The sequence below is a fragment of the Aulonocara stuartgranti genome, assembly GCF_965226115.1.
Source record: "Aulonocara stuartgranti genome assembly, chromosome: 23".
NCBI lineage: Eukaryota > Metazoa > Chordata > Actinopteri > Cichliformes > Cichlidae > Aulonocara > Aulonocara stuartgranti.
This window is the reverse complement of record NC_138958.1, coordinates 5,047,348-5,059,506: the sequence shown is the minus strand read 5'-3', so window position 1 is coordinate 5,059,506 and position 12,159 is coordinate 5,047,348. Positions and strand designations below refer to the sequence as shown.

General features: G+C 42.9%; 1 protein-coding gene across 1 annotated transcript in view; it reads left to right on the top strand.

Moving 5' to 3' along the window:
• The window catches only part of faf1 (Fas (TNFRSF6) associated factor 1), a 60,409-nt gene extending 52,435 nt beyond the window's left edge, over nt 1-7,974 (top strand). Inside the window, exon 19 of the mRNA XM_082523064.1 lies at nt 6,977-7,974. Within this exon, the coding sequence (XP_082379190.1) occupies nt 6,977-7,060 (84 nt within the window). The 3' untranslated portion in view covers nt 7,061-7,974. The remainder of the gene's footprint in view (nt 1-6,976) is intronic.
• Nucleotides 7,975-12,159: the final 4,185 nt, after the last annotated feature.

Genomic DNA, 12,159 nt, shown 5'->3' with positions numbered 1-12,159 from the left:
CCCTCCGTTATTGCTTCGTATTTGTTTTACTGTTTGTGTGCTGCAGCAGTAGCCCCGCGTCGGCGCCTTTGTTTACTCGCACCTGTGACGGGGAAAGTTAAGCCGACTGTTTATCCGTCCACCTGCGCACACGTATTATTCAGTGAATATTAATTAGTATCAGTCCACTGTGAATACAGTACACTCTGACTGTGTTAGGATACAGTTGTCAGCACTAAGAGTAGTATTCTCTGTGGCTCTTCTGCTGACACCCTGCATCACTCAGCTATCTACAACCAGCCATTTGAGGGCTCGGTCGCTACGCTGTGTGGTAGCGAGCTAATGAGCACTGTTTTAACTACCAGTTTAATTAGCCCTGCTGCTGGAAACAAAAATGGGATTTCCATTAATCAAGAGTGGAGTGCATGTGGAGGGGTGGTGATTGTATAGAGGTGTGTGTGTGTGTGTGTGTGTGTGTGTGTGTGTGTGTGTGTAGGCTTGCCCAGGCAGTGTGCCATCGTAGTCTGTAGAGACCGCCAGGGCACAAACACCTCAAAACAACACACACATTATCGCGCAGCTCACACTCTCCATTTCATCACGATCGCACACTTCAACACATGCACAAATATTTTCAAGCAAACACATGCCCCGCTCACAACTTTGTCACTTAAAGGATTCACAGTTGTCTCTTTATAATCAAGAGTAAACATGTGTTTGAGACAGAGATAAAGATGTGTCTGCATCGCAGATGAAATTCCGGCAAAAACAGGATGGCAGGATTAGAGGGGGAGAGAAGCGAGAAGAGGATGGTGACTGCAGAACTAGTCGGAAAAGAGAACAGAGAAGACAAAAGCTTGAACAAAGAAAAGATTTAATCAGAGAAACAGTCTGAAAGAGAAAAGGATAGAGAAGACAAGTGGAGAAGATATTAAAAAGAAGAAGATGGGAGATTATTCCAGAAAACAGAAAGGCGAGAGATTTGGAGAAAGAGAGGAGGGAAGTGGCTCAGTGGTAGTGCCAGTATAAGGCTGTGAACACAGGCCCCTGTCTAATCCTGCAGCTCTGTGTTGTAATTAAATGAGAGAGAGCATAGAAAGCCTCCATCCCGTCCAGACGCTCTCACTGTTGCTTTGCCAGGATCAGAGGATAGAGGATAGACCACTATTGCATTTGTAATACTGCACAACTGTTGAAACCTTTTTTTTCTCCTCCCTTTTTTTTTTTAGTTTTCAGCAGCTTTGTGCAGTGTCACTCTTTCTTTTGCTATTACCCTCCTCGTCAGTCTTCTTCGCGTCACGTCCACTCATTAAGCTGCAGCACAAATTAGTAGATCTGCTCAGCCCATGTTTAGAAAATTAAGCAAAGCTGGATGTCGTGTTTAGTTTTGGGGCGGGGAGCGGGAAATGCGTACAACTTTGTTAACCAGGAGCAAGAACGGTGTTGTGTTAACACGGGTTTTGCAAACTTCATCCTAAATCACACGGACGTTCGGATATGTCTGAATCATGCTTTTGCCACCTTCCTTTGGCTTAGCCAATAAATGTCTATTAGTCTCCACTTTTTGGACTCAGTCTCATCCTCAACATTTGGTATCAGTGGCTTATCTCTTCAGCACTACAGCAGGCCTTACACTGGCATCATTTGTACTAGGCTTAGCCGTGCTCAGGGAACTAACCCTTTCTCTGTTTCTATGACTGTCAGCGAGTTTGAGGAAGAGGAGGGGGGCTTTTAGTGTTTCAGTTTTCAGCTTTTCATTCAAGAATTTCCTCCGTTTTCTTTGATACTTGTTGAGCACAAACCTCTGCTGAAAGGCCCGAGGTCTTCCTTCAGCGTGCGGCGAATATGTTTAGACTGCCGTTATAATAATTTGCAATAGGCTCTTCCTGGCCGGCTGCTCGTGGATACCAAAACGCTGTCAAAGCGGCGTATTACTTTTCCCATTGTGATACTGTACTCTCTTTCACCTTTGCTAATCCTTCTTCCAGCTCCATCGGCGAATTTGCCCGAATGATTCTTAGACAAAACCTGAGATGCAGTAAAAATAAACAATGGCACAGAAGAAGCTTTGCTCTGCGCTGTAATAGGTTTTACATCTGTTGTACTGGTATGTTTTGTTTTTCTTGTCCTCCTATCTGAACAAGTCGTAGGAAGACTCACAGGAAGTTGAGCAGCAGTTTATTTTTAAAGTGTTTTTTTTTTATAAAACACATTTTTATAACATGCAACATGGGTTCATGGTGCTGTGTGGGGCTTCATCCTTGAGTACAAATCTAAAGTGTGGAGACGAGTATCCGTCCAATCTCTATAAGTTCCTCTTGACTGAAAGAGGCGTCTGATTGGTTTCAGATACATTTTGCTGTGCTGCAACAGATGTAACGGCCCCCACAGAGTCCTGATCTCAAATTCATCAACTCAGTCTGGGATTAAATGAAGAGACAGAAGAAAGTGAGGCAGCCAAAAGCTGCAGGAGGAATGTGGCAAGTTCCCTAAGACACGCTGGGAAAGTGTACTTCAAAAAAAAAGCGATCATACCAAATGATGTGTTTTGGCATTATTTTTAAAAGCATCGACAGTTTAGTTTAAGGTCCTAAAATGTTTGGAAAGTTCTGGAAATGTAAGATGCACATCGTGCACTTTCAGTGAGACTTTTCAGAGATGATGGTTTAGCTTTCGGAGATTGATTTTTAAATATAAAAATTATACAACAAGCTAGAAACCTTGAAATGTTTTATTGTGGAAAAGAAAAACACATTTCTGCTGGGAGTAGTATTAAAGCTGGGCTTTACCCTAGGGATCTCAGCCCCCTCTTTACCTTAACCTTCTCCTCCTACTCTTCCTTCCAGCTTTCCCTCCCTCTGCCTCTCTGTTCCCTCCTCTTTCCTTCGCCTGCTGTCTGTACACCTCCCTCTCTTCTGCTCCATCTTTTGTATTTTTACTTTTTGGTCTCCTGCCACCCTGCGTTTTTACCCAAATCCCCCTTTCTTAAAAAATCCTTTAGATAACTTAAAATATACCTTTAAAAAACAGACGAGTGGAAAATTAAAGGAAAAAAACTAAAGTCCTTAATCCTACACCGAGGGTCTCGGCTGTGCTCGGATAGTTTGTTCCGTCACAGGAAAGCGACACCTCAAATTCATACAAAGTCGCTCTGAATGAAACATTGTTGACTGCAGTCATCTCTTCAGTCAGCGGATCTCACACCTGCACATAATTTTGCACTGACATGTTAGACGTCGTTATTCTGTTACGACTTCCAGAGACGTTGGAAATCAACGAAAAGCCAAATTGAAGGTTTTGTGGTGGAACGTGGTGGCGAACCAACACGTTACACAAAATCTTTGTTTGTTCTTGCTTTGGTTTGTCGCTCGTCTTTATATCTATAAGTGCTGTAGTCTGTCTTTAATTTTCCTCACTTTCTTCTTCCCCATAGCTCTTTTTTTCAGCTTTTTCCTTCCCCTTCAGTCCCCCCCCCCTCCCTCGCAGTCTGTGCGGTGCATTTGTCCTTTGAAGTGCCGTATTCTGGTCTGTTCTTTTCTGTTCACGCCCCAGCACTACGTGCTGTCAACGCTCCTGGCAGCAGATAATGATCTCCCACTGCTTTTGTAATTGGCCAAATAAACACTTGACAACACTAGTTTAAAACAGACAAGTTATTTGGTTTTAATTAACATAGCAGGGCCTGTAATGGCTTCATTAAAAATGCGTTATTTCAGCTGCACGTTTGATTATGTTGGAAACGGACATCTTGAGGGCCTGTGTTTATTTTCCCTTTCTTTTCTTTCATGGCTGAGCGTTGCTTAGTGTCGCCTCCTCTGTTATCAGTGTTGTTTTATTCATTTGAATTAAGTGACTTACAATTGTGCTATTTATTTAAAACTTCACATTAAGTGCTAATTATTTTTTTAACTGTGTTGAGATTTGCTTTTCGATAAGGACAAAAAAAGGGGGGGTGGGGGGGTTTATGGGTTTATGTTAGCCGATCATTTTACGTCATATAATTTTTCATAAGAAAAAAGAGATAAAATAGCAAAGATTGCAGAAAAACACCATCTGTCTTTTTGTTCGGATCCTGGGTTTTTAAATGCGAGGATCCCCAGTTATTATATTTCCTCTTTAGATTTCGCTTCTGCACAAACACCGCTTATTTCAGTTTTTTTATTGTGTTAATTTCAGTATTTCTAATTAACAACTGGAAAATCTTTTTGCGGGCGGTTAATTAGTTCTGTTTTTTTTTTTTTTTCCCCTAAATTGCTATTTAGTCAGATGAAAATAATATAATATTTTAAATTAGGCAGACAGTTTCCCTTTCATTTCCCTGAATGATTTCTGAAGTGGATGATTAAAATTTATATTGACTCAAGGTTAAAAACAAACTGCAAAAAAGGGAAATAGATTGTGTCTGTCTTATGTATGTATGTATGAATGTATGTATGTATGTATGTATGGCTGTGTAGGCACAGGAGAAGAGAATATGGCTTAGGCATAGCAGAGGAAAAACAACAGCTTTGTTTGTTGACAGATGCCTCCATGCTTATGGTCTGTTAATTGGATAACAATGTAAACAATCACCGATGGTGCCCGTCTCCTGTGTCAGTGTGGCATCTTGTTTCCCTACTTTTCCTTTTCCGAGTCAGATGCTGCTCTCCTCCCGCTTGCCTCTCCCCCGGCGCTCGGCGAGCACAAACTCTCTTCCCGATTTTGCTCGGAACACATACACTCACACATTCGCACGTAACCCACAGACGCACGTCTTCACGCGCACCTGCTCCACCCCGAAGCCTCATTTACTCCTACCTGATGCTGCGGTGTCATAACAGCCTGTCGGGTTCATTAGCATGGCAGCCATTTGTGAGGCGCTGCTCCCGAGGTGGGAAAAGGAATCCAGCAGCTTCTTTTTGATCGTTTTCCCCCACCGTCGGGATGGAATATGCTTGCTGAGAATGCACGGGTGGAAACAAACATATAATCTCTTCCTATCGTCTCGCTCTGTGCTGCGAGGCTGTCGACGGGGTGAGGGGCATAAAGTTGATGTGGCAGCCCCTCCCTGCCCGCACCGGGCTCTGAAGGATCCCGCTGAGAAGTCAAGATGCTAAATGACACCTTGAAATGAGGATAAAGAGATGAAAGGGAGTCCAAGGCCTTCTAGATCTAGTGTGACATTTCCAAACACCCATGGGAGATCGAGGACGTAGTATCTGATGCGGATTTGTCCACCTTGTCTAATTTAATTGCCTTGAATACTTTTTTAGTTTTGCGAAATTGGCGCCTAACAAAGATTTGAACGTGCCAATTGAAAATATAAAAATGTGTTTATTTAATTAGACTTATAATACATTTATTATATGCTCAGAAGGTGAGCACAGGTGATGCCGTGGTTCAATTAATGGTCAGAGTTCACATTTCATTGCCTACAAAAGTCTGTTTTAAATCTGTTGCTTTGCTTGTTGTGAGGCCGACCTTTACTGTGCTCGGCTTGCCCTCTGACCTTCTAGAGCAGGTACAGGGAGCTGGCTAATTATCCCACCGTGAGTTTAGAATAGGATCTCTAATCAGAGGGGCTGATGCAGCAGTGACCAGATAAGCCTCGGACACATCTCGGTGTCACACCGCCTCGCCCATTCAGCCCAGGTGTTAGATTGGCCCGATGTAACACAACCCCGCCAGTGATTAGCTCACATAAGCTAAGAGGCCCACAGGGGTGGTGGGTGTCAGAGGGAGAGAGTCGGGTTGTCCTGTTTTTAAAAACAGAGGTCAGATCTCCTTCATGTCGGCTAACTCGATCAGCTCCGCGGTGGGTGGTACTGCGTCGTGTGGAGTTTTCAGAGCAGATAAATGTTTTTGGCATTATGAGAAATGTTTCTGTTAAAGAAGAAATTACTCACATAAAATTCTTCTCTGGCTTCCCACTGCACTCAGTCTGTGTCTCACACACAGACACACACTTCTGTCCTGTAACCTTCATCAGTTTGTTCTGGATTGGAACCTTTTTAAGAAAACAAACCTAATGGTCCGCTTAGGGAAGCAAATCTCTCAATTCTCAGGTTACTGCTTAGGATTTTTAAAAACACGATGTTAGAATAATACACAACGTACACACTCTCTTGCAAACACACACACACATTAAATGAATTTAGCACTAAAACCACACTGTTTTAAAGCCTGACTCTTGGGAATAGATGGTGAGACAGTCACACAGGGACTTCAGTGAATGACCGAGGCCATGGTGACACTAGTGTAGATAAATCTGAGAAGGTATTTTAAATAGTTTGATAAAATTAAAAACAGGGTTGACAGATTTGATCATTTTGTTGGTATTTTGGCTCATTGAGTTGATTGTACATTAGGAGAGAAACCTTTAACAGCAATGATTCAGAAATGTCGTCTTTAAGAAGTAATAGTAAACAATTGCACGTTCCACAGTGTTACACTCCTCTGACACCCCTATTGGCTTTGCCAGTCACAGTGCAAGAGTCATGTGGGAGGCGCATGGCCTGAACGTCCATATTGTTCACGCTTGAAGACGTGTTCATAAAACCATTTGGGGGTTCACCGCTTTTGGCTGCTACAACTCAAGCTAGAGCTCATCATGCCCTCCTTGTTTGTGCTGCAGTCTTCAATACTGTACTGGGCCTGGGGTAACTTTAAACTAAATTCACTAATGACCAAAAAGGCCAGAGTGCACCCCCTCACTCAGGTTAAGCTCTCCGCACAATAAACAGAAACCGTGGAGCAAAATAACAAACAAGTGAGGGCAAAACAGCCACCTAGCTAAACTCCAAATCAAATGAAACCACATTGAGGAGAGCTTTACGAGTGCCTGCAGCAGAAATTGGCTTCAAGTTAACGTCTTTGTTTTATGCTGCCGATCGTAATCGAGCAATCTGAGGATTGTATTTTGGGGAAGCTGTGATTAGTTTCTGTATTTGCAGCAATCTTTTGCTCAGTCTAATGTTGTCTCCCCCCCCCCCCAAAACACCACCTTGTCTCTTCTCAGATCACCCAGCTTGATCCAGGGTCGACCCTGTTAGAGGCCAAGTTGTTTCCACAGGAGACGCTCTTCCTGGAGGCTAAAGAATAAGAACAGGCCCTCCGATCCCCGAGAGGTCCGACTGACTGACTGATGAACTGGCTGGATGCACACTCGTCACCGAGCATGGCCCCCACACATCAGTCTGGGCCTCAACTAGACACACACACACAGACACATACACAAACTACCATCTCAGACACACATAAACACACTGGCATGCAGATCCAGTGACACACAAGTTGAAGTAAGCTTCTCTGCCCTCAGCCTGGTCGTCGTACATGAATGCCTGATGTACACGTGTTGCACAGAGGAGCAAAGACAGTACCACAAGCACACAGCCAAAACATTCACCTGTACAACCCCCCCCCCCCCCCCCCCCCCAAAAAAAAACCCCTCCCCTCACACTCTTCTCGACTTCACGTTCCCAAACTGCTGTGTCATTGTTTTCTCTCACAACACAAACACCGTACAAATAACAGCATTCAGAGACTGAGTAGACAAATCTTTGTCACACACAAAAAAAACAAATAAAAAAAACAAGGACTTGTTTCCCGTTTCCTCATTGAAGACACCGAGGCTGCTTTTTTTAAGACATGTTTTTTGTGTGTTTGAAATTAAAATAGAAAAGGCTAAAAAATGTAATTAAATAAACTTCGAGAAGAGGCGTAGCTCCGCGAAGCCCGGGCCGTCTCATCTCCATTTGTGTTTACCCACTGAACCTTTTCCCCAAACCGCCCTTCTAGAGCTGCACACCTCCGTCTGCTGTCCAGGTGGGGTTGGGACGCGACACGTCGGCCCCATCAAGCTCCGTTCTTCCTGGTTTCCGCATCCACTGCCCAAAAGCCAATAGATTGCTCAGTTTTTAGTTTGTTTTTTTTCTCCTTTGAATCCTTTTTAAGTTTGATGCTGTATTAGTTTTAGTTTGATATACATTATATAAAATATATGAATATGAACATCAATTTGTCTCAGGCGAAAATCTGTTGAACCTTATCGCACGCATACACACGTCTTCTTTCGTCATGTGAGAGGATATTTTATAAACTGGAGATCTGATTTTCTTCAATTTGTGTCACAACTCTGGGGTAATACCGAAAGAGGGAAACAAAGCCAAGGAAAAATGTGCGGCATTTCTATGCTTTTATTAAGTGTGTGTGTGTCTGTGTCTGAACGGGATTCCAGTCCTGCTCTGATTGTGCATCTTCACTTCTTGCAGATACCAAAGTTTAGATTTGCACACTCACTCGTAGGCCTTTTACTTCTCCTATTATTCTCATTCTTACATGACCTGCTGAAATCAGCCAAACTGCGACTAATTTCCTGCCTTCAGCGAGGGGAGATCACACGGGCTTAGCCCTCCATCTGTAGCGGGGCTCCTCTGTCAACTAAAGGCAAAGTTTAAGAACCCCATCAGAGTCATAAATGCCATAAACAAACTACTTCAGGCGAAATGCTGCTCCCTCGTGAATAAGCGCTCAGACTTGGATTATACTCACACATATGTAATAAGACAGGACTAAAGCAGACTTGGCAAAAGGATTGCTGTTTAAATTGCAGTTTCACTGATTATATTACAGACTTTTGTTTTGTACTTAACAGTGGACACTGATGGGAACACATTTTGTGTTCCCACCAAACACCGCCTGTTCATATTATTTTAAAAAAAACTGATGTGCTTTTGGAAGCTGTACCTCTACAGTTAATCTTTTGATCGATGCTTATTTGAAGTGTGGACTCTGGTCTCAGTAGCACAGTTTGTTGTTTTTCTTTCTCTTTCAGACAATTATAGGACCTTGTGTCTGACTTTGACTATTTTTGGAGTGTGCATTAGTCTTCAGAATAACTGGCACCATTTCATCCAAATGGAGACCTTGGAGTAATATTATATATTTTTATTTCTTTGGATCAGAAGAGAATGTATTCCTTTGAGAGACTAGGGACCTGTCTGAGGTGTACCCTAGAACGGCTGGGAGAGGCTCCAGCAGTCCCCAAGATCCTCAAATGGATGAGCAGAAATGTAACATTTCTTTTCAAAGAGTAGTTATTACAATAAGAATATTAAAATTATCCAAAAGTTATAACATGTTACATCAGTCAAAGTGAAACTTACTGATTTAAACTACTTTTAGAGGAACTCTGTCTCTCTGAGGTGCACTGCAGACCTAGAGTAGTTTAAACCAACTTTAAGTGCTGGGTTAGATTAAACTATTATAAATAAGTGGAGGAAGCAACGTCTGTTTAAGCTATTTAGAGGTAGTCTTACTTCTGTAGGCTTCAACTTTATCCTCTTCAGTGAATGAGACAGTTACCGCTATGGGTGCTGTCTTTAAATCTTGTGCTGTTCGTGGTTGAGTAATACATGTCTCAAAGAATTATGTGTCACCAGCAACAATTTATAGTCATCTCTTTTTGCTTCGGTAAATCTGGACTACTGGTGTGTTACACACGGTGAATATATCACACAAGCATCCTGTGTGTGTTTGTTTGCCTCTCTGTGGCTGCCTTGTTTCTCACGCGAGGAATGAGTCGACCTAATGTGCTCAGCAAGCCGCACTTCCAAAGGTTCGACCCGACAGGAGCTCCTCGCTGAAGGCAGCTTGAAAGCGGGATTGGGAAAGATGCGCTGCAGGGCAAATCCTCCTGACTTTGCTGTTTCTTTCTGCATGCCAGAGAAGTGTAATATTTGTCATCCAACACTGGGGAAAAAAGACACAACAAACGCACCTGTATTTAAAGTAAATAGCTGCTATTAGAGTGGGAGAGCTAATAGCAGAATCCATTTCAAGCCAAACTTGTTGAGCCAAAGTTGTGGCGCTGACTCTTGTGGCCAAGTCAGTAATGTTGGCATTTACTGCATTTGCAGCGCTGGGATATACTAGTTGAGAGAGAAGTAGTAATTATTATATATTTGGTTTTCCTTCTCCATATCCATGAACTCAACAACCTCTCAGTCCTGGGCCTTACACTGCATCCTGCCTAAACATGTGTTTAAAGCTTCATATGATTGGTCAGGACCATCCTGGTTGGCTTCCATTCATACCCAAATCTTGTCACGATGTGTTGTTGTAGCTGAAATGTTTCCGTTTAAACGTGAGGAGCTCGGTTCAGTTCAGGAAAAATGCTGAACTTTGCTGAAGCTCTAAGGGCAGAAGTTAAATGTCTATGGCTGACATTTGTGTTACTCAGATTTCACTGTACCGAGATAAGAGTTGAGTGCGCTGGCTGTACCAACACGTGCAGCTTGGGGCGAGGGTGAGCTCAGGGCGGGGCGAGGAGCTCAGTGACCGTGAAGCTGAACGTGTTTATGAAAGAGGCAGATGCACCTCTGCTCGTCTGTCAGAGAGCCTCTGCCTCAGAGAGGGGCGCACATAGTGCAGCTCCTCTCGACTGTGAGATTACAGTTTCTATCGTACAGCTTTTTGAACGTCATGTACATAAGCATGTTCATTTGTACCGCTGTGGCTAATGAGGCTGCGAGGGTTGGAAATGCCAGTGAGGCCTAATGATATTTCTCTCTGGTACCTGACCAAACTTGTCTTAAGTTAACGGGCAAAAGTCACCAGGTTTAACTGGGGAGAGACAGCTGTATGAAAGGGTTTGTCAGCAGTTGAATGAGTCAAAAAAAAATTAATTAGGCCTCTGTTGACTGGCCACTTCTAACAGGAGGACAAGTTTATAAGGAGCTCTGTCAAAGGTTTTTGTGACTGTTTTTCTCAAGTCCTGAATTTTTTCCACAGGTGCTGCATCTCGTGTTTTACCCTTACATATTGTTCATATTCCATTCCTTCACAGTATGGTTCGTGTCTGTTTGACCAATGCCAAGAATTCCTTCCAAATTAGTGTCTACAACAAACTTTCAACTAGAGATCTGTCACTAATCAAAAAGACAGGAAGCAAAGCTGAAGATGCTAAAAGGTCTTCACTGCTAGTGACCAGGAGGGGCAGTATTAGAAAGAAGTGTATTAGAAACAAGTCGATCACAGGGAGAGCTCAGTTTGAGTCCTTTGGAGACAAAGTTAGAGAGACGAGACTGAAGTGTGTGGACATGTGCAGATGTAGTGGATATACTGCCATGCGGGAAGAAAAGATGAACACCACAAAAACATTTCAACTCTCAATGCAGAGAGTTGGCGTGACAGAGGAGGAAGATGGAGGCAGATGTCCTGCTGTGGCGACCTCTAAATGAAGCGGCCAAAAGAAGAAGAAACTTCCCATCTAACATTAATAAAAGGGCGAATAATCGTTAATTAATGTTTTTGAGAGCTGGCAGAGTGTAAGTGAAAATGGTAAGAATATTCTGAAACTGTTGGCATTTATTATATAACCACGTTTCAGTACTATAGCCATTCATTTCAATAATGGTTAACACTAAGAGCACAAAACCTTCCAACTGCAAACTGTGGGTTCAAAGCAGTGATGAGAAACTTTGCATGTGTTCCTGCACTCGATGATATACCAGCTCAGGTGCTTTTATAATCTCATGACCCTGATCTGAGTTTGCTCAGATTAAATGCAGTCTAATGAATTTTTGTTGCGTAATTTTCAAAGCACGAGCACCAACAGATGGGAATCTAATGTACTCACATTTATGCATCACTTATTTAGTCTCGCTGCTCACACGGATTTTTAATTACACATTCAAACAGCCCTTGGTTCTGTGCACTTCAAGCACTTCATCGACCTCACATCCACAGCCAATTTAGAATCGCCAATTAATCTGATGTGCATGTAAGAGGAAGCTGGAGAAAACCTGCAGGTACTTGGGAGCAAACTCCACACAGAAAGGCCCCAGCTGGGATTTAAACCAGGAACCTTCTTTTTGCAAGTTGACAGTGGTAATGACTCCACTATTATGCTGCTGTATTTCAGATCTAATGTCTGTATCACAGCACCATCTCGTAAAGCATCCTCTGACCTCTGTAGGACCTCAGTTCCTCCCTATTTTACCTTTTGTTGATTTGATCCTTCAAAGACCAGCAGGTGCTTTTCTCTGTGGGAACACAAACAGTTCTCGTGACATTGTCAAGGTTTCACTTTAACTCTGCATTTTTTTTTTTATGGGACAGTGGTGACAGACATGACAGGTGCAGTTTCACCGTTTTAAGATTCCCTAAAACTACAATTTTCCTTTATTCGACCAACGCTGG